This window comes from Manihot esculenta, chromosome 14 (genome assembly GCF_001659605.2).
Source record: "Manihot esculenta cultivar AM560-2 chromosome 14, M.esculenta_v8, whole genome shotgun sequence".
Taxonomy (NCBI): domain Eukaryota; kingdom Viridiplantae; phylum Streptophyta; class Magnoliopsida; order Malpighiales; family Euphorbiaceae; genus Manihot; species Manihot esculenta.
Window position 1 is genome coordinate 20,014,724 of NC_035174.2, and position 22,796 is coordinate 20,037,519.

The 22,796-nt window shown below is 31.8% G+C and overlaps 3 protein-coding genes across 3 annotated transcripts; 2 read left to right on the forward strand and 1 right to left on the reverse strand.

Moving 5' to 3' along the window:
* The first annotated feature begins 444 nt into the window (after positions 1–444).
* LOC110600563 lies at positions 445–1,957 on the forward strand. The gene is made up of 4 exons (XM_021737429.1): positions 445–525; positions 633–846; positions 942–1,368; positions 1,954–1,957. Exons 1-4 carry the CDS (start codon positions 445–447, stop codon positions 1,955–1,957), a joined length of 726 nt encoding a protein of 241 aa, XP_021593121.1.
* Positions 1,958–8,667: 6,710 nt separating this feature from the next.
* LOC110630706 (pentatricopeptide repeat-containing protein At3g14330) lies at positions 8,668–10,750 on the forward strand. Its single transcript, XM_021778252.1, has one exon. It carries the CDS (start codon positions 8,694–8,696, stop codon positions 10,632–10,634), a length of 1,941 nt encoding a protein of 646 aa, XP_021633944.1. The 5' UTR covers positions 8,668–8,693; the 3' UTR covers positions 10,635–10,750.
* Positions 10,751–11,931: 1,181 nt separating this feature from the next.
* Positions 11,932–19,581, reverse strand: LOC110630705 (plasma membrane ATPase 4). Its single transcript, XM_021778251.2, has 16 exons — positions 19,265–19,581; positions 16,299–16,418; positions 15,984–16,220; positions 15,075–15,836; positions 14,861–14,983; positions 14,668–14,772; positions 14,418–14,562; positions 14,153–14,317; positions 13,822–14,060; positions 13,691–13,723; positions 13,515–13,596; positions 13,256–13,416; positions 12,979–13,152; positions 12,683–12,865; positions 12,409–12,590; positions 11,932–12,291 (listed from the first exon to the last, which is right to left on the reverse strand). Exons 1-16 carry the CDS (start codon positions 19,313–19,315, stop codon positions 12,195–12,197), a joined length of 2,859 nt encoding a protein of 952 aa, XP_021633943.1. The 5' UTR covers positions 19,316–19,581; the 3' UTR covers positions 11,932–12,194.
* Between the last annotated feature and the right edge of the window lie 3,215 nt (positions 19,582–22,796).

Genomic DNA, 22,796 nt, shown 5'->3' on the forward strand with positions numbered 1-22,796 from the left:
TAGATTCTTATTTTTTCATTGATAATATGTATTAAAATAATTCTATAAATTAAATAATAATGTGAAATCGGTTACTTCGAAATAACTTGTAACTAATTAGATTTGATAAATGTAGATTACATAATATATATTTATAATTAAAATTTTAAATGTTAAAGTTTATTAAATTTAATAAATTATTTTTAGTATAATAAGTAATTTAAAATTAATAACATTAAGAAATTAATTTCACTTATATAATATTATAAATATTTTTTACTCTAAGTAAAAATTATAATAAAAAATTGCTATGAATATTAAATAAATTATTAAATATCATACATTATAAAATAAAATATATAAAATTTACAGTAATTATTAATTATAATTACATTAATATTTATATTATTTTTATTTTTTATAATTTTTTTAATTTTTATTATAAATCTGCCGATAGATATAAATATGAAACTAACTCAATTACAGATCATTATTCTGTCAAGAGTGCTTACAGATTTCTGGTTGCTAGGTTTCGACATAGGGAAGGTAGTGAGATATGGAGTCGTTTTTGGAAGACGAAGGTGCCTCCTAAAGTGCTTAATTTCTGCTGGCGTGCTTTAGTTAATATTGTTCCTTGCATCTCTTTGCTTCAGTCAAGGAGAGTTCCGGTTGATTCGATGTGTCCGTTGTGTCATGAGGCTCCTGAGACTGTCTTGCATATTCTTGTTCAATGTCCTTTTGCCCGCAGTTGCTGGTTGAGTTCGCTTTTGGGTTGGCCTGCATTCTCCGCTGCCTCTCTTAGGGAGTGGTTCTCTTTAGCCTTCCTTACTGCTTCTGCGGAGAATGCTTCCCTTATTCTAATGATATGTTGGGCTTTGTGGCATAACAGAAATAATGTTGTTTGGAAAGCTCAGGATCGAACTGCAAGTGGTGTGTTCTTCATGGCACTGAATTTTTTGCAGCAATGGAGGGGGATTGTTCTGATTCTACTAGCTGCACCAATGTTGTGTCGGCTTTGACTGTCTGGTCTCCTCCACCGCAGGGTTGGATTAAGGTTAATATTGATGCCTCTTTAAACTCGCAACGAAATTCAATAGGCTTCGGCTGTGTAGTCCGAGATGCTAATGGTAGATTTATGGCGGCTAAAACAGGCTGTTTTTGCAGTCAGATGGAGGTTAAGTGTGCTGAGGCAATGGCTTTTCGAGAGGCGTTGAGCTGGATTAAAGAGTACGGATGGGATCAAGTTCTTTTCGAATCGGATACTCAGGTTCTTGTTGTGTCCATTAACAATGCTTCGTTGGATGATTTATCACCTTTTGGTATTTTGGTTCAAAATTGTAAATTGCTTCTATCCAGTTATGAAGAAGCAAGATATGGTTTTATTCACAGGTCTGCGAATGATGTCGCTCATATTCTAGCAACATCGGCTCATTCTGAGTCAGGTCAAAGAGTTTGGGTTCATGTCCCTCCTCCTCATATAGTTTCTTTAATCGCTTTGAGTTAATGATATTTCTCTCCTTTTCAAAAAAAAAAATGCTACTGCTAATAAATATAATATGAAAGTAACTCAATTAAAGATTAGGAATGATATCTCTTTCGGTTCAATCACAGCGGAATAGTCATTATTTTTCAAAATATATCAATTTTTTTTAATATTTGAAAAAATTAAATTTTTACACAAATTACAATAAAATTATGAAATGAAATAAAACTCGTTTCTCATAAATAAAAATATTGTATTTATATACACAAACATTGTATTTATATACATAAATATTTGGTGATAGAAATTTTTTTTAATAGCAAACAAATAAAAATTCAAAAAAATAAAGTGTATAAATGAAAATAAAGAGTCGGTTTATCCAGTTTATTCTCCTTCTAGATAAAACTCTAAATTTACAATTTTAAAAGTTACAAAAAAATTTATTTTTAAAATTTTCACTATAATATAGTATTTTACAATTTTTTTTATAGATAATAAATAGTGAATTAGCGCCGTAATCGAATGGAACAGAGTGGAATTTTGATAAGTTTAGACTCGATTAGAAAATAAATTTAAAAAATCAAGTTTGAACTTGAATTCGACTCAAATTTTATTTATAAATTCGAATTCAATTTATAAAATAAATATTAAACTCAATCTCGGTTCGAACTCGATTTGTAATAAACTTGTTTATCACATTAACGAGTCAACTCAAACTCCACTCAAAAATCTCAAATTTAACTTCATCTAAACTCGAATTTGAACTCGATTATATTATAAACAAATTCAATATAATTTAAATTTATTTAAATTATAAATAAATTTAAATTAAGAATAAAATTTAAATTATAAGAACCATCCTTACCGGTGGGTAATCCCATATGGATTGAAGAAAGAAAAAAAAATATATAAAATGAGATGAATTAAGCCTCTCAAATTCATTTTAACAGAGAAGGCGACTTATCATTAAAGCCTCTCAAATTCATTTTAACCCGTATACTATCATTGTCTAAATAACAATTTAACTATATACTATTTAAAAAAAATTAATAATAAATAAAATTTAATTTTAAAAATAAAAGGAAAAATTAATTAATATTATTGGTGTGAAATTACATGAAAATAGTAGAGGAATCGATATATAATCATAAACTATATATAGGAACAGAAAAGTATTACCACATAATATCTTTCAACAAAAATCATATAAACCCCATTTGTAAACTCAACCCAAGTAAAATTTTAAAATAAAGTTGGTTTCTAACTAAAATCGATTCGGTTCGATTTTTATAAATACTAAAATTTCAGTTTATTCAGTTCGATTCGATTTTAAACCGAACCGACCGAATGATCATCTCTAGTTAGTTATTGTGTTTTTCCCCTCTCCCATGTTTTTTTTTTCCTCACTAACTTCAATCAATTCTCCTTTTGACCAAACCTTCTAGCTTCTCCCTTCTTTCTTTCTTTCTTTCTTTCTTTCTTTTTCTTTTCTTTTCTTTTTTTTTTTTAATGTGGACAAAACAAATGCAGGTGACTTGAACACAAGGAGTTGTTGTTCTTTTAAGCAAATTTACATTTTTACTGCTAACTTTTAAATAAAAATCATTTTAGTCATTCAACTCTTAGAACTTTTATTTTATACTCAAAACTTTAAGAACTTTATCATTCTTAAATTCAATGTTAATTTAAATTCAATTTTCAAACATTTATGAATTTCATTTGTATTTTAATAACAATAAAAAATATTATTTCTTTAAAAAAAATTAGGATATTATATTAAATTTCAAAAAGAAAATAAAAAATAAAAAAAAGTGAGCAACTTTTAATCTTCAAAACATTGTTACATTATATAATCGTAGTAAAAAATATAGTTATATTATGTATTTCTAATTAAAATCATTTTAAATAGAGAAAATTAAGCGAGAAAAAAGATGAGTTTGAAGATTGCAAAGAAAAATTAAGAATCAAAGAGCAAAAAAACAAAAAGAGGAGTTTGAGAAGTTATCAATAGAAAGTAGGGGTGTAATCGAGCCGAGCCGAGCCGAGCTTTGTAAAGCTCAAGCTCGTTTATTAAAAAAGTTTGGAAGCTCGAGCTCGAGCTCGAGCTCGACTCGAGCTCTAATATTTGATTCGAGCTCGGCTCGAGAATTAAATATCATAATCGAGCTCGATTCGAGCTCGACTCGTGAAAGGCTCGTTTGATTTAATAACGAGCCTAATTCGAGCTCGAGCTCGAAAAGCTCGATTAAGAAGCTCGTTAATAAAATTCGAGCTCGAACTCGGAAAGCTCGATTAAGAAACTCGTTAAAAAAGCTCGAGACCGAGCTCAAAATTAAAAAGTTTGGTTTGAGCTCAAGTTCAGACTCGAGCTCGAATTAATAATTACACTTTAATCAGTTTTTAATCATCATTAATTTAAATAATATAAAAAAGAGAGAGTGTACATAAAAAAAATTACGTAACACAATTTATAATTAAAATAACACAAATAAATATAAATTCAATGACATAATAAAATTAGATTACACACAAAGTTTAATATCAAACGAATAAAGTTGATTCCAACTTCCAACAGTTGAAACAAGCTAATATAATTTAATTATCTTCATAATCATCTTCATGCTTGTTCAATTAGTTAACTTGAATTTCAACTTCAACATTCATATAACCTTAATTAATTATTATTAATATACTTTGATAATTATTATCATCTTTTATACTGTATGCTTAATTATATACAAAAAAATTTTTATAATTATATTTTAATTTTAAAATGTATATAATTTTTACAACTCAATTTATCATGTAGTACTATAATTTTAAAGAATACTTATTATAATAATTAATATTGATTATTTATGATTATACATTAATTTTATGGAATCTTATTATAATAATTATATACAAAAGATTTTTATAATTTAATTTTAAAGAATATTAATTATAATAATTAATCTTAATTATTTGTAATTTTCAATACTATAATTTTCAAGTATTTATAATAGTTTAAATTTTATAACTTTATAGTTATTTTTATTTTTTTAATAATATATGAACTTGTTCATAAATTTATTTAACGAATTGGTTCACCAATTTATTTAAACAATATTACTCACGAGCCTATTTAACGAGCCTGCTCGTGAGCCTTCTCAACGAGCCTGCTCGCGAGCCTTCTCAACGAGTTTGCTCGCGAGCCTTCTCAACGAGCCAGCTCGCGAGCCTAAAAACGAGTCAGCTCGCGAGCCTTAACGAGCCGAATACTATGAAGCTCAAGCTCAGCTCGTTTAAGTGACGAGCCTCAAAATTGAGCTCGAGCTTGGCTCGTTTAAAAAACGAGCCGAACTCGGTCGAGCTTTTATCGAGCCGAGTCTCGAGTAGCTCACGAATAGCTTGGCTCATTTACAGCCCTAATAGAAAGAGACACGACAATAGTAGACAACCAATCGGAGGCAGCGTTCAGCTGGCATTCTCCAAGCTCAGTTGTCCCTGAAGCACCTAATTAATTTCTCTCGTGAATTTATTGCAGATGCCAACCATAATTATTGCTACATTAAATCCGCGCTATGCTGCGTGATATTTCAGCATATATGAGCATACATTATATTAAAAAAATGTATTTTTTTATAAATAAAATAATACTTTTAAATAATATCACATATTGTTAAATTTTAAAATATATATATATAATTTTAACAGAAAGCAACAATATAAAATTTTACAGAAAATTAAACAACTGATTGTATACAATTGATAATCTTAATATAATAATTTGATCTGCCAACAAAAAAGAGCTTTTTTTTTTTTTAAGATCTACTATCAACAATCATATTGTTAATAAAAATTCTAAATCTCCTAAACATTTTGGATAGCACATGGCAAGATTTTTTTATATTTTTATATTTCATTTGTAAAGCTGAATGGGTTTACTTCAGAACATGAAATTTTATTGGGTCAATGGTAGTTCTGGCGTTTAGCTCAGCTAATGCTTGGGAATAACTGGTTTTGTACATGGTCATTTCTTTTTAGTTGTTGTCTTCCAACTCAAATCCATAAACAATCTTTAAATAGTCAATAGCTTGAGAAGCTGTATGCTGCTTTGCATCATCCATATTTTGCATGCTAATTCCAGTTCGTTTCGCAAATAAACCTAATGCCATCAACATTGATATGTGAGAAAATAAATTTTACATAAAAAACATCATTTTCAGAATGCTGCACATGATAGCAAGCATCTAGCATGCCAAAATGCTCAAGTAGTTGTGATATCACACTCCGAAGAAAAATTCTAATATGCATTTCTAACAAAACATACAAGAGCTATCAAAATAAGTATAAGCAAAATGAATACAGAGAAAGTAACGACTTATAAAAAATGCATAAAATGACAATAAAAGAAATCGAATACCCATTGCAGTGGATGCTGAAACAAATAATTGAAAGGCTGAATACATGATTTGTAACAAAAGAGCACATCCATCACAGTACATGTGAAGAAAGTTATCAAAAGCTATAGAAAGTGCAACTATTTATAGAAATTTAGATGGAGCTAGTAGTTATGGAAATGAGATACATAAAAGAGAATATACCGAGTAAATGATCAGCTCCTTTAAGATTGAATTGATGGCAGAGAGTAGGGTATCCTAGAAGGTCTGAGCACTAAAGAGGAAACCCACTGCTACTCATTAATGATGGGTCAGAGAAACTGGAGCAGAATATTTGGAGAAGATTGTTACAGATTTTAATATTAAATAAAGGACGCTGCGTTGACACACAAAATCTGAAAATATTTTCGGATCTTGTATGAATTGATAATTATTTTTTAAATTTTGCATGATTTGAAAAATTGATCGCTCATGCCCACTCATTATAATATTCACCCTTCAACTGAACTTAAGTGATAATATTACTAGGATTGTCATTTGTGGTTAGTGTGTAGAGGTTGGATGTCTTCTTGTCTGAACTTGAACTCTTGTCATCTCTGTTTTTCTCTTTTCTCATGACTCTAATATCATATAAAAATCTAAAAAAATTGGGACTCAAACTTCTTCCCTTTCGTTGATACTAATACCAAATATATATATGAATTTACAGCTAATTAAATCTCTTACACAAGAGAAACTACCTAAACTTTACAATAAGGAAATCTCCTAAACAAAGAAAATAATCAAGAATAATAAAGAATAATATAACAGGAAAGTAGGAAAAATAATTCAACCCCAATCTAACTTGCTGCCAAGATTATTATTATTGTTGAGATTATTGCTACCGAGTCTTTTTCCTAACAATTTAATATATATTTTAAATTGAGTTTAGAAAAAAAAAATTTATTCATATATGAGTTAAGTCCATGGAAAAATTGAAAATATGATCTTTAATTGATATAATCAAAATTTAAGAGCTAAAATGTTATGTTTTGAAGAGAAAAGTACATATAATTAGCCTTTTTTCTTAATAATTTAATAAAAATTTGTGAGTTTTTTTTTTTTTTGTCAGAAAGATAAGAGAATTCATTAATAGAGGCCTAAGGCTAATAAGAGTACAATCCAGATAAAATAGACTTGGAAAAAAAAGGCTGGTGGAAGCTTAAAAGTAAAGAACATACGAGACCCAAAGCTCATGCCAAAAAACCCTAGCAAACAAAGGAGACAAGAAGAACAAGAGTAGTGGCACCGATGGGATTGATCCACCACCGAGAAATGCCAAAAACAAAAGATCCTCTATCAGAACCTCCAACAACCATCATAGCTAAAGAAACTCAACCAAGCCAAAGACCACTATCGTAGCTATGGATCTTATTAAAGACTCAGCTTTAAGAAGGTAGTCTAAAAAGGTCAGCAAGTCTATGCAAGCAGCGGTGGCTTCAAGACCTCAAGATGCAACATATCTAACCATTAAAGAACCACAATCGTAGCCCAACCTCGAAACACACTTTTTGCAGCTCAAACTGACGGTGGAACATAAATTTCAAATGATAGATCAATGGATAATATTCTCTTCTCACGCTCTAATCATGCCAACGAAAGTTAGATCAAAGCAGTAAAGGCGGAGAACGATAAATGACTCATTAGAACATTGATTCTCTATATAAAAATAAACATGCATATAAGATACTTGTATGTATTAAGTTAAAGAAGAAAAATACAGAATACACAATGAAATGAAAAGAAACTAAAACATAAGCAAATCTCTAACAAAACCCTCTTGATGAAACTTGGATCTGCAAATAAAAAGTTAGGAACAACTATATACACCCACCAAGAGGGAGAAGAGAGGAACCCATGACTTCAAGTGGTAAGAGGAGTCAACTCTCCCCTCTCTTGAAAGAGTTAGAGGATGACTGTTTGAAGAACTATATACACCCACCAAGAGAGAGAAGAGAGGAACCCATGACTTCAAGTAGTAAGAGGAGTCAACTCCCCCTGAAAGAGTTACATGATGACCGATTGAAGTAGCAGCAAAGGAGATGTTAGAACCTCAAATAAAAAAAAAAGAGAGTTAAGAGAAAACTCTCTCTAGACTAATCTAGAGAGAGAAAGCTTTCTTTTCTATTCAAATGTGAGTTAAATTAATTTTGAATATAGGATCTTCAATTTAACATAATCAAACTATATAAGTCAAACCGTTATGTTTTGAAGATAATATATATATATATATTAGTTTTTTTCCTGACAATGTAATATAAATTTAAAATTGAGTTTAGGAAAAATTACTTTTTAGTCCCTAAGATTTAACGTAATTAACACTTATGTCCCTCTATTTTGGCGACCCAACACTTAAGTCCCTCACTTTATTTTCTGTCCAAATTCGTAGTTCTTCCATCCAAAATAACCGTTTGGGATACGTGAATTGACAAAATTAACCCTCACTAAACCCAACTTCTTCTTCTTCTTCCTACCCTTTCTGCAACTTCTTTTTTCTTCTTCTTCAACTGGAGAAAATATGAAAGAGAAAAAAAAATAGAAATTTTACATTGAGAGAAGGGTATTTTTGGAAAAAATTATCACCTCTCACTTTTGACTCTTTGACCAAACGGTTTAAATGGACGGAAAGACTACGAATTTGAACGGAAGAGAAAGTGAGGGACTTAAGTGTTGGATCGCCAAAATAAATGGATAAAAATGTTAATTACGTTAAACCTCAGGGACTAAAAAGTAATTTTCCCTTGAGTTTAAGAAAAAACTTATTCAAATTTAAGTCCAACAACCCGCGGTGCACTGTGCACATTCTGATAATGATTCCCGCTATTCCTCTCTTCAGAAGCACACCCCGCCCAATCGAAGCAACGGTTGTATCAGGCCCCAAATCGCCCAAACCACAAAAGCCCCTCCTCAACCAAACCCTCAAATCCCTCTCCAGATCAGGCAAACTCGACGAGGCAATTCGTCGGATAGAATCTTCATCTTCCAAGTGTACGGAGCCTGAGACATATGCCCTCCTTCTCCATGCTTGTATCTCCCATAAATCATTGGAATATGGACAAAGAATTTATCTGCAACTCCTCTCTGAAAGCCAAGAAGGTCACAACCTTATTCAAAATCCCACTTTAAAGAGCAAGCTCATTACTCTTTTCTCTATCTGTGGCCGTCTCGAAGAGGCACGCCACATTTTTGAAGATGGGCTTGAGAATAATGGCGCGCCCGAGTCGATTTGGGTTGCAATGGCAATTGGGTATTCCAAAAATGAGCGTTTTAGAGAGGCTTTGCTTGTTTACATTGACATGTTGTTGCATGATGTACAACCGGGTAATTTTTCGTTCTCTGTGGCTCTGAAAGCGTGTGTGAATTTGAAAGATTCAAGGCTTGGTAGAGGGGTCCATGGTCAGGTGATAAAGTCTAGTGAAGAACCTGATCAGGTGGTGAATAACGCTATTTTAAGGCTGTATGCAGAGTGTGGATGTCTGAGTGAAGTTGTGAAGATGTTTGACGAAATGCCTCAAAGGAATGTTGTTTCTTGGAATTCTTTGATTGCAGGTTTTGCTAAGCAAGATCAACTATTTGAGGCGTTGGATGTGTTCAGAAAGATGCAGAGTGAGGGAGTGGGATTTAGTTGGGTTACCATTACAACACTTTTGCCAATTTGTGCACGATTGGCAACTCTTCATATTGGAAAAGAGTTGCATGCGCAAATAGTTAAATCAGCAAAAAGACCAGATATCCTAGTTTTAAATGCGCTTATTGATATGTATGTCAAATGTGGAACCTTTGATTATGGCAGGAGACTGTTTAATGGAATGAGAAACAAGGACTTGGCATCTTGGAATGCTATGTTGACTGGATATGCAATCAATGGGCACATGCGAGAAGCAATGGAATTGTTTGATGAAATGGTTTCATCTGGCATGACACCTGATGAGGTTACGTTCATTGCATTGTTATCAGGTTGCAGCCATGCTGGGCTTACAGAGGATGGAATCAAATTGTTTGATAAAATGGACATAGATTTTGGGGTCTCACCGTGTTTAGAGCATTATGCTTGTTTGGTAGATATCCTGGGTAGGGCTGGAAGAATTGGGGACGCTATAGAGATAGTTAAAAACATGACAATGAAGCCAAGTGCCAGCATATGGGGATCATTGCTCAACTCATGCCACCTCCACGGTGACGTCCATCTTGGAGAGACTATAGCAGAGCAATTGTTTGAGCTTGAGCCAAATAATTCGGGGAATTATGTAATGCTTTCAAATATTTATGCAAATGCAGGGATGTGGGACTCGGTAAATAAGGTTAGAGAGATTATGCAAACAAGAGGAATTAAGAAAGAGGCTGGATGTAGTTGGATACAAGTGAAGAATATAATTCACACTTTTGTTGCAGGTGGGGGTTTTGAGTTCCGTAATTCTGTCGAGTATAAGAAGATCTGGGATGAATTGTCAGAAGCTATGAAAAAAATTGGTTATATCCCTGATACAAGTGTTGTTCTTCACGATGTAAATGAAGAAACGAAAGAAATGTGGGTATGCGGGCATAGTGAGCGCCTAGCAACTATTTTTGCACTCATAAATACTGCTAGTGGAATGCCTATTAGGATTACAAAGAATCTTCGTGTCTGTAAAGATTGCCACTCTTGGATCAAGATTGTGTCAAGAGTAACAGAAAGGATGATTGTTCTAAGAGACACAAATCGCTTCCACCACGTCAAAGGTGGTGTATGCTCTTGTAAGGATTACTGGTAATTGGCAAAGCCCGTGTAAAAGTACATAACTGTTTGAATCTTTTGCATTCTTTGTTGTTTCTCGCTATCCTATTTTTGTTAGTATTTAATAAAATCTCACATTAATTTGACAGCAAATTCTATATAACAATATAAATGAAATGAAATAGCAGACTAAGCTGGTTGATTTGGAATAAGGGGAAGAGGATTAAATGACAAGGTAAAACAAAAGCACCAGTAACAGGAAGTCAGTCTATCAGGGCATTTATTTGTTGTCTTGATACTCTTATTGCACATGGGATGGAAATGAACAATGAAAGGAAGCATGTGAGGCCATGTGCCCACTTCACATAGACTACCTAATATTATGCACATGAATATTTTCTTTTCTTATTTGTTACGGTTCATATCGACTCTACTTCCATAATTTGCTCTCAAGTCCTGGGATGTGTCCATCCAATAATTTGTTTACCGGCATCCACATGTCAGAATCACTAAATTCTCCGTTCACAACCCAAGGTGATTCACTGAGGTAGTGGGTATCATAACCAGCAGGTCATTTCCTTGTTTCTTCTACTCTTCTTTGTCCCATAGTGCATGAATCCTACTTTGTAGCCTTATTTTCATTTCTTTTTAGGTTCTTTGCCTTACCTCTTTCTCTCTTTTTTTTCTTAATTATTTTTTTTTTTACCTCTTGTTCTAGTGTGCTCCGACTCATCCTTCTTTGTCTATTGTCTGCATTTCTTGTCCTTCTTTTGAACCTAGTAATATAGTGCAAATCTGCAATGCTTGTCAGAATATGTTGATAGCTTGATGCCAACTCTAATGAGAATCATCACATGGATGGTGTAGTGTGCAAATGTTAATTGCCATTGTTATCATCCGTTCCATATGCAATAAAATGGGAGAAAATAACTCTTGAGTCAAACTGTGTCGTTTTCATCCTGATTATTAAACTAGTCTTTGAGTCTATTTTGCTGCTCATGATTTTGGATGTATAGACCTTATCCTTTTAATTCAAAAGAACAAAATTCAGGTTCTTATTGTTCAGAAATGTGAAGTACATGTTCTAATAAACTAGAATCAGTGTCAATCAAGGTCATCAGATTATTGGATAAGCTCATGGCGTTCAAAGAGATGATTTTGTTTATTTGCTGAAATGTTGATGGCTTTGATTACCCTTAAATTCTGAGACACTAGCCTTCTTGCTTAGTAAATTTAACTGACCAAGCTGAGACAAGAACACATTCGTTAAAGCAATTGAAGGTGACAGGGAAAATAAAGACATCATGGGACAGAAACAGTAGCCATGTAAGAAATTAGGCAGAATAAAACTAGAGAACTGTGTAACTAGATGGAATTTGCTCTTCACGGAGCAACAAGTTCATAAACACAATCCTTTCTTAGCAGTTGAAATATAAAAGAAAGGAAAAAGGAAAATAGATTAGGAAAACTATGGCACAGACATTTCTTCTCTTTCTAGAAAGCTTTAACTATTATATCCTTCTTTGCTTTCTTGATTTCGGCTCATCATTGAACTGTAGCCTCTTCTTGTGAAGCAAAAGTTATTGCAGGCTTTTTTTTACACTGTATAATGTTGCTGGATGGTATCAATGTCCAATCCTTTAAGCTTCACAACTGACTCGACGTGTCCCTTGAGCGTGTGAAGCTCCCGAAGCCTATTATCAAAAGGTTAAAGAAGAAAAGAGTTCAGCTACAAAATGTTCGAATAAAAACTTATTTTTTTCACATATTTATTTGTATGAAACTGAGTTTTAAAGAACTGTGTGACATACCGTGCAACCTCAGCTCGTCTCTTAGCCTGTTCTGCAATCTCAGACAACTCTCTGTAGCTGCTCTTTTCATTGAAGATACTGGCAGTTTCTGGTGGTTGAAGTCCATGCAAGGTCCTCTGAGCAAGAGCCCATTGAGCTTCTCTCTCCTCTTTACCATAATCCTTCTTGGTGGTGAATGCAGTCTGTTACACAAGAAAATGTTTAGCAGATTGAGTTGTGATCTTTGAATGCATAATTCAAGCTCATCAAAGGTAATTAAAGAGAAAAGGTATACTTTGTTCTCTAGCAAGTTGAGCCAAGCCTTTCCACTCAAGATGTAACGAATGGCAAACTTCAAGAAGTCAAGTGGGATATAGAAAACAACACTGTAAATCCAGATAACTCCAGCCCATCCCCAGCCAATTCCTTTGATCCTTGCAAAGCCCCAGTTGGCGTATACGGCAATCAAAGTCGCAACCTGAAAAACCAGAGTTGATTTAGCTTCCAAGACCATGAAGAAGCTTTAGCCTTTTCACCAAAGCAAATAAGAAATCCATGGTGATTATCAATATTACGGCAGAAAGTTTATACCAGTTGTGCAATTACGAATGCAGTCATCAGTAGCAGACCGGGGCGTTCAACGTAAGACCAGCTGCGAGATCGAGTCACGAAAATGAGAGCCTGGCTTACAATACTGACTTGAAGGTACAAAGCACCCATCATTTCATGCTCGCTATCTCGAATGGACCTTACACCAAATTTGTCCTGCATTTTTTTTTGTGAAAAGGTGAGTTAAACAACAAAACAGAAGTTTTGAAGAATTCAACCAAACTGCAAGTTGGAAAAGCAAAATGGAGTGGTTTCTTACCGGAAAGAAGTCAGTTTTATGCATAGCCCAGAAGAATATAACTGTCATCAATGCCAAGTAACCACCAAGCACAACTCCAGTAGCAAATATCTCTTTTAGTTTCCAGCTATCAGGCAAGGGTGATGGCTTCACTCTATCCTTTGATATTGTCATAATTGTTCCTAATAGACATAATTTTGCATGAGATAAAAGTACCTAAAATTTATGAATTGTTTCGAAGAGCAACAGAAGACTGTTCGAGAAAAAAATGAAAGCTCACCATCATTTAGGATCGCAATAATCAAAACCATGAAAGGAGAGAAGTCAAACTTCCATATAAGAGCAATAAACAGGAAACCAAACTGCAAAATTGGGATAAACTCCATATCATTCTTTATGTATTGTTTAAAATAGCAAATTACACTTTCAAATTATATGAACTCAATATCTACTTACCACGATACGGATTGTGATGGACACTGCATAGATCTGCAGAAGGTAAAAAATATTAAAGTCACTCCTTGTTTCTACATAAAATAAATAAAATTTATATGCTTGATTTTCAAGATGAGAAGAATGCAACTAACAGTATAGTTCTTCATCCTTTGGAAAATAGCTCTACTAGTCAGCACAGCACTAATAATAACGCTCAATCCAGGTTCGGTTAGAACAATATCAGATGCACCTCGTGCAGCATCTGTAGCATCAGCAACAGCTATACCGATATCTGCCTTCTTCAAAGCAGGTGCATCATTAACACCATCACCAGTCATTCCAACAATGTGCTTCCTTTCTTGCAACTTCTTCACTATTTCGTATTTGTGCTCTGCAGAGAAGAAAAAGAAATAAGGAATCAACCTTGGAAGGAATAAAATCATCAGAGTTAATCAAGATTTACGAGCGCCAATTTTCACCCACCTGGAAACACTCCAGCAAAGCCATCTGCCTTCTCAATCAACTCTTCTACAGGAAGTGCAGCAATACTAGCATCCTTGTCTTGACCAAGCAAAGAAGCAGATGGATACATGTTTGTTCCCATTCCAAGTCTTCGCCCGGTCTCCTTTGCAATGGCGAGCTGATCGCCTGCACATTTTCACAACCATAAAGTTAGCAACAAACTTGAAATGGGAGGAGGGAAATGGAGGAAGAAGACAATAAATGCATTCCCCAGCAGTTAAATTACCAGTAATCATCTTAACATTCACACCAAGGTTGAGAGCCCTGCGGATAGTTTCTGCACTATCATGCCTAGGAGGATCAAAGAGGTTCAACAGACCAACAAACTCCCATGGACCACCTGGACTGTCCTTTGATTTCTCAGGCACTTGCTGCAAACATAGAAAAATAACAGAAATCAGATAAGGAGGTTTTATTTTTCTTCTTCTTTTTTCTTTTGAAATGAGACTGCAGATCATCAAGTTAGGAAATAAAACCTGTCTAGCCACACCCAATGACCGAAGCCCACGTTCAGCAAACTTGTCTATAACAGAATGAACTTTCTTCCTGAGATCTTCCCTTGAATTGCACAAGTTCAAGATCTATTCATGGAAACACATTAGGACAGGTAAGTGAACTTTGAAGCAATGTTTAAACCAAGTTGTGTGAGAAAGATATAAAAATAGTTACCTGCTCGGGGGCACCTTTACTTGCTCGGTGCCAGTTGCCATTGGCATCAATGTAAGTCAAAGCAGTCCTCTTGTCCACAGGATTGAATGGTAAGAAGTGAACCTCTCTTATACCAGCTCTTGCCTGCAAATACATGCATAAACTTTTATGTTAATAGTGCATTGACCACTTTTCTTCTTGGAATGCTCGTAGCAAACTTTTTTTTTTGCTCTACCTCTTTAGGATCAGCAAGCATTCCAACCATGGCAGCATCGATTGCATCCTGATTCTCCACTCTAGAAGCCCTAGCAGCAAGTAGGATCACATGATCTTTTTCCACTCCCTTCGCGAACACTTCGATCAAGGCTTTGTCAATACTCAGCTTGTTGAGGGTCAAGGTGCCAGTTTTGTCACTGCAAAGCACATCCATACCAGCCATTTCTTCGATGGCAGTCATACGCTTAGTGATGGCCCCCTGTTGAGACAACTTGTGTGACCCAATAGCCATTGTCACAGACAAGACTGTTGGCATGGCAATTGGGATACCTCCAATCAAGAGAACCAAAAGATTGTCAATTCCATTTCTATATTTGCGGTGCTGAATTGGGTACATGACAATGATCTCAATCAACATTCCAACTGCTATAGAACAAATACAGAAATTCCCAATAGCAGTTAGCACTTTCTGGAAGTGCCCAACTTGGTTGGTGCTATCCACAAGATGTGCAGCCTTTCCAAAGAAGGTGTGGACACCAGTTGCTATAACAACAGCTTCAATTTCTCCTTGTTTGCAAGTGGAACCAGAGAAAACTTCATCCCCAGGATTCTTGGTCACTGGAAGTGATTCTCCAGTGAGGGCAGATTGATCAACCTTCAACGGATCACCCTCTAGAAGACGAGCATCAGCAGGGATGATATCTCCCAATTTGACACTAATGATATCTCCTGGAACTAGAATTGAAGCTTCTTGCTCGGACCATTTTCCATCCCTAAGAACCTATACATGCACCACATGACTTGTGAAAAAGCTTATACAAACAATTCTAATAAAGCTTAATATAAGGTTGAATAAATGTAGAACTTGACCCTTTATCCACAAACAATAGCTCCAAAGAAAAGGTAGCTTCCTGGGTTAGAAAATTACCTTAGTTTTAGGAGCCAGACCAGCCATAAGAGCGGCAGCAGCGTTACCGGCATTGTTTTCTTCAATAAAACTGATAGTAGAGTTGATAACAAGCAAGCAAACAATACCAACAAAGTCCTGCCAATCTGGGGGTTGCCCACCACCATTTGCCAGTGCAATTGCCATAATAGCTGCAGCTTCCATGACCCATGATAATGGATTCCACATAAACCCCAGAAACTTGAGAAATTTGCTTTCCTATTCATTACAAGATTAGAGTATTAGTTAGTCCACAAAGTATTGACTACGAATTGATGCTATTTTGTTAATAAGAACCTTTTTCTCTTCTAGTTTGTTGGGGCCAAAGATTTGAAGCCTGTTGGCTCCTTCCTCCGAAGATAAACCTTCTCTGTTACATTTTAGTTGCTCAAACACTTCATCAATGGGAATCCTTTCCTGCAATAAAAAATTATTATCAAGATATTAGACTTCTTGCCTGGATTACTGTGTTTTTGTGCATTGCATACAAGTTTTGGCAACTCAATAGAACACAAGAGAGCTTGTGCTCCAACTTCTTAGTCATTTTAATTTCACTGTTGTACAAATAATATAGAAAGTAGTACTATTTTTTAGAGCTAATTTATCGGTTTAATCATTAGAATAGCTCAGTAACAATCATGCGCTTTAGCTTATTGGTATTCTACTCGTCTCTGAAATGAAAAGTTTTGAGTTTAAATTTTAATAAGAGTCTATTGTAAAAAATAAATAAATAAATAAATTTAAAAGCACATGAATGCTTTTTTTTTTTTAAGTCTATTCTATGTTATTTCAACTCTTTATTTTTTTTAAAGACAAGCACCGCCCCGAATATGTTAACAAAATATAATTTGTTTTAAATAAAAGGTTAAAAAAGTTAATTTACTTTAAATTTGACAAAATTTAATTATAATTTCTTCAAAATAATTGAATAATTTCTTAAATAAATGGAAATTTTATGAGAATAATAGCACAAATAATGCCAATACTATTGAGTCAAAAATAACATATAACATTCTGTGTATATATATATTTTCTAGTATAAGTATAAATCTAAATGTCTAATAGACAAACCTAAAATAAATAATAACAATAATGGTCCAAGTTGTGCTGAGTCGGTGAACGAGTCAGACTCAGACTGAGAGGCCAACTTGGGACTGACCAATTATCATGAAACACCCAATAAAAACAAGCGTTGACTAACAATATGACAGGAAAAAGGTATCGAGACCACATGGGACAGCACCTCCACTAACTCCCAATCAGGATAGCGCGTTTACAACACGCGACACGCACTTGCCATACAAAATGCCTTTATAGGTGTATGTTGCAAATTTCAAGAGACTCGAAGGCTATAGTTGTCAAATCGACATAAAGTAAATAAAAAACTTTGATGACTCCGAGAAAAATTAAAAAAAAACAAACCTGGTTGTGTCAGTACCGTTGAATGTGAGTGTTTTAAAAAGGAAACGGTTAGTGGATTTTGTTAGTTGTGGACTAAATGGTTAAATTTAATTTCAATTATAAATTAAATTTAAATTTATTCTTAATTTATTTTTAAAAAATCATTATCGTATGTATTATACTCTTTTTAATCTATTTAAAATTAATTATGCTTATTTAGCTTTCTAATATAAATTCAAAGATAAATTTAAATAAAAAATAAAATTTAACATACCGTATAATCCAGTACAAATTTAATCCTTTAGACATAAATAATGCATCAAAGAAATCCTAGCAAACTGGTCCTTAAGTTTTTACATCAGTGACTAATTTGTTAATTTTTCATTTGAATTATAAGAAGTATATGAGCGATTTTTAAACTATGGAAACTATTTTATAGATTTTACAAAATTATAGGGTTAAATCGTAAACATTAATTAAATAAAACGCAAAATTCCATTTCCTTTTAAATGAGGAAAAGGCTAAAGTACCACGGAATGGTACCAAAAATTCCTCAAAGTAAACAACAAATGCCACAGAGAGGGGAGCGCCTTTCTTTTTGTTTTTCGAGAAAATACCTTTTTATCCCAACTTTTTATTTTTTATTTTTTTCCTTTTGTCTTTTTATTAGAAAATTATTAATTAAATATTTATCTGATAAAATTATAAGAAAACTGTAAAGTCTGATCTTTATATTTACTTTTTCCCAAATAATCGATGTAATAATAATTATTTTTTTAAATAACAATATATATCTTATTAAAATGTAAGAATTTGAGAATTTAGGTATATTCTCTTTTATTGCAATAAAAAGATTATTTCAGTTGGAAAGAAATAAAATTCCTTCCTTATTAATTAGAAGTCTAGAATTATTATCTTAAATATATCAAGCTGATATAGAAATGACACTTAAAATCTCAGTGTTAGAAAAAAAAACTAATAATTCAATCTTAATTACTAAAAAATATATATAATTTGTGTGATTTTTCTACCTTATGATTTGGTATAATTAATTTTCAATGAAAATAATATAAATAGATTAAAAAATAATTAAAGTATAAATAATTTTAAATTTTTAAAATAATTTTAAATTTTTTAATTCCTTGTTATTGTTATTCGAATTTTCTCTAATTTGAAGAGTTTTGAGTTCAAATTTGAAATTATGGAAAGAATTCAAATTTTAAACTAGAGTTAAATAGAGTAAAGCTGAAAGCACTAAAAAAAAATTGAAATTGCAAAGGAAAGCAAATAATTTGATAATAAAAAAGAATACATTAAAGTAGTGTTAAAATATTGGCAAAAAATATTTAAACAGAGTAGAGAGAGAGAGAAAGAAAGTGAAGCCAACTATTCTTATCTGTCTTTCTCTTTCTCTTTCTCTTTAATTCACATGTGAAGATCCATCCATTCAGACAATATTATTGGAAAAGAAAAATAACAAATTAGTCTGTTTGGGTAGAGAGAAAATTAATCAAAAATTGAAAATAACACACACATATATAAACATTAAGTAATTAAATTAGGTCCACCCAATAAAGCCAAAAAGAAAGAATTTGCTTTAAGAGATTTCATTTTCTGCGCAATAATTAATCATTCGAATTCCAAATTAAATAAACCCATAGGGGGGGAGGAGAAAGAAAATCAAATTAGGAGAAAAATCTCCATTTTCTAACTGATTTGAGCCAAACAAAAGAAATCAAATTCAAGAGACATTAAGAACTTTTTTAGATATACCAAACAAGAAGAGAGATCAATCTCATTTCATTGAAACAGCAAGAACATGAAAAAGAGAAAGCGAAAGAGAGAGAAGAGAATATATATACCAGATCAACAGTTTCGTTCTTGATCTCTTCAAGAGTGATAGACTTAGCCATGTCTCAAAAGAAACCGAAACTCCACAGGAAGAAAGAAGAATACTCTGCAAGTAGACTAATAAGATTACGATGAAGAAGAAGAAGAAGAAGTTAAAGAAGGAAGAGAGAAAGAGAAGGAAGGAAGTTAAAGGCCATTAAATGAGATTTTGCCATCCCAAGAAATGGCCACAGGCAGAGAGAAAGGCTAAAAGAGAGAGAGAGAGAGAGAGGTGGATGATTATGATGGTGATGAAGATGAGGTTTCTTTATAGAGGCTGCATGCCTCTCTCTCTCTCTCTCTCTCTCTCTCTCTCTCTCTCTCTCTCTCTCTTTCGCCAAACAGGAGAAGGATGGTGGTTGTGCTTAGCATACCTTAGCTAATGTGACCCCGCCGTTTAACCTGGGCCCTACTTTCTTACTTTATTTTTTTTCAATTGTTTTAAGGATAAATTATTTACTTAATTAGTTTTTATTTATTAAAATTAAATTAAAACCATTTTTTATATATTATAACTCATAAAAATAAAAAAGTGAATTTCATAATCTTAATTAGATTAAAATTAAAGATAATTATACTAACAAAAAGCATTATTAAATTTTTTTAGTACGGTTGAGATTAATTTATGTACTTAATTTTTAAAAATTTATAAATAATTAATTTCTAAAATTAAGATTCTCATTAATTTTTTTAAATACTACAGATTGATTATATATTCAGTTATTATTATTTTTCTTGTAATTTCCGTCTCACTCCGCACTTTTGATGGTGATGCTGATAATGCCTGGGGAGGTCCAAACTCCTAAAATTTTCTGCTCTTCGTAGCGAATAATAATAATAATTTTCATTTAGAGGTAACATAGAGGGCGGAGAGGAGGTACAGTAAGATACATGTGCCGTATCGATGATCGAAAAATATTTTGAACGGAGATAAAGGTATCGCAGCGGTGTAACCGGTACCCTACTAAATGAAAGCTCATGGCTCCACCACTGGTAACATATATGTTTGATAAATAAAATTAACTGTTAAATTTTTTAATTAAAATTTTGAAAAACTAAATATGGATATTTATTAAAAACATATTCATATATAGTATTTAAAAATTTAAATTTCAAGAATGTAGTAGCGGTTGTCAGTCTCCTTAAACTTAATAATAATAATAATTCACTTATTATCTTCCCTAAATTATCAAGATTTTTCACCGTCTCTCCTATATAATTGACAACTTACATCCCATGCATATCCATTTTCGACATTTTCATTTAACATAATAGAAGGTCAAAGCGTTGAGAATATTATAAAAATATATAACATTATTAAAAAAATAATTAACGTAGTTTTATTTGTGACTAATTTATTTTAAATAAATTTTTTATTTTTTATAAATTTTAATACTTTTCGAATAATTTATAACTTTATCTTATCAGTTTTAATGTAATATTTCATTAATCACTTTAAAAATGAAAAACAACAATAATCTTTTTAATTTGTTTGTATTGAAGTCTTTTGAATTTTTTTTTTTAAATTTTTAAATTTTATAAAATTTATATAAAATGACACATAATTCATGAAGTAATTAATGTAAAAAAAAAAAACAAATGTCAAGGAAAAACAAGAAGTAGCAATTTTAGTAGTCAAAATAATATTAAAAATTCAAAAAAGTTAATATATAATTCTAAAATCAGATTTTTTTTTTTTTAATAAATATTTTGAAGTCAGTGTGGTTTGCACGCCATGCTAATTAGGTCAGCCTATGAATATTAATATTTCATGTCGACAATCAAAATTATGATTAAATTGACTAAATACATGTCAATTATCTCAATTTTTTTTGTCAATTATATGAATTTGGTGAGCTAGATGTGCAATTGGGTTCTTTTTTTTATTTGATTTTCATTGAATTATTTTTTTTTAATTCTTCCAAAATAAGTAGTATAACAACTTAAGTAGATTTTTTTATTTGCTAAAAAATACTAAATTTGATCAAAGAATTTAAAACTAAATTAATTAAGTATTATAATTATTAATTTATAGTACAATAATTACTCACTTATAAATGTCACATAGATTTGATTATTTATATCTGAAAATTCAATTCCGATTAGGGAAAATCAGTATTCGGTTTAAATTAAAAAAATCGATCGAACCAAATTAATTTAAAATTTTAGTTCAGTTTTTCATTCAATTCAGTTCTGTTTGAATTTTAATTTCAGAAATTTTGATTATTTCGGTTTGATTCGATTTTAATAAAAAAAATCAAAAAAATTAAATCGAACCGATTAGTGATAATAATATGTTATTTTCAATAATATAGAGAAATTAAATCATATTAAAATTAAAATATTTTAATTAAATTTTAAAATATTAAAAATAAATTATAAAAAATAAAAAATTTATTAAAAATTGAAACCGATCAAATTGAACTGAATCAGATCGATTCGGTTTGATTCAATTTCTGATCAAAATCGATTCGGTTTGATTTTCATAAATACTAAAATTTTAATTTTTAATTTATTCAGTTCGATTTTAAGTCAAACCGACCTCCATATTATTGTTTAAATTTAACCATTTATTTTTGTATAAAGGATAGAAATTCAGTAATCTATTTAGCTTTTTGAAAAAAAAAAAAATTTGCTTTCATTTTTTACTTAATAAAAAAACTGAACCTGTGGTCCCGTCCCGTTTCCGAACTCGCTTCCATTAGCCCGTTGAATGCCCTTTTAATTATTTATAATATAAAATATAATATAATATTAAGGAAAAGGCAAATATTAAACTTGTAATGCATGGCCCATTATCTTCTTTTATCTTGATGAAGCTTTTCGGCATGTTTGAAGGTTAAAATCTTATGTAGACCTTTTTTTAATATATATATTTAATAAAAAATAATTAAATGTATTTTTCTTGAAACCATGTATAATTGACACTTAATTTAGCTTTTTAATTAATTTTTATTTGTCCATTTCTTTTTTTAATCAACATTACCAGGAACGGAGGAAGGAACTTTCTTTTAGTAGGGCATCACTACGCAGTGCTGCGGCACTATCGGCTACGCCGCTGCGACACTTTCATCCCCTTTAAAGCATTTTTCGGTCACCGGTACGGCACGTACCCCACCTTACCATATCCTCCCTCCGCCCCTGAACATTGCCTTCATCGTAAGTTGATTTTCCTATATTTTTAAATAACTTTTATTAATTAACCTTTTATATTTGATATTTTTACATTTAATGGCCTTTAAAAAAAATTATATTTAATTTTATTTTACTTGTGGCATTCCAATTACCTATTAGTATAATTAGTAAAATTCACATTCAATATTTTTTATATTAAACATAAATTATAATTTAAATTAATTTTTTCAAACATAAACTAAAAGTAAATTATTCATGTTGAGATAAAAATAAATTCAAAAAAGTCAGCAAATAAGTTTGAAACCTCTATTGTTTGAGCCTCTGATTTCTTACTTTCAAAAGTTTATTCCTATCAACTTAAAAAATAAA

Excerpts from the sequence above, each read along its gene's own strand:
- LOC110600563 (XM_021737429.1), top strand. The coding sequence starts at position 445 with ATGAAACTAACTCAATTACAGATCATTATTCTGTCAAGAGTGCTTACA. Across the intron at positions 526-632 it reads TAGGTTTCGACATAGGGAAG|TCAAGGAGAGTTCCGGTTGA; the intron begins GTAGTGAGATAT and ends TCTTTGCTTCAG. Across the intron at positions 847-941 it reads TTCCCTTATTCTAATGATAT|CAATGGAGGGGGATTGTTCT; the intron begins GTTGGGCTTTGT and ends AATTTTTTGCAG.
- LOC110630706 (XM_021778252.1), top strand. The coding sequence starts at position 8,694 with ATGATTCCCGCTATTCCTCTCTTCAGAAGCACACCCCGCCCAATCGAA.
- LOC110630705 (XM_021778251.2), bottom strand. The coding sequence starts at position 19,315 with ATGGCTAAGTCTATCACTCTTGAAGAGATCAAGAACGAAACTGTTGAT. Across the intron at positions 15,837-15,983 it reads GTCTGGCTCCTAAAACTAAG|GTTCTTAGGGATGGAAAATG; the intron begins GTAATTTTCTAA and ends GTGCATGTATAG. Across the intron at positions 14,984-15,074 it reads TGCTTGCTGATCCTAAAGAG|GCAAGAGCTGGTATAAGAGA; the intron begins GTAGAGCAAAAA and ends ATGTATTTGCAG.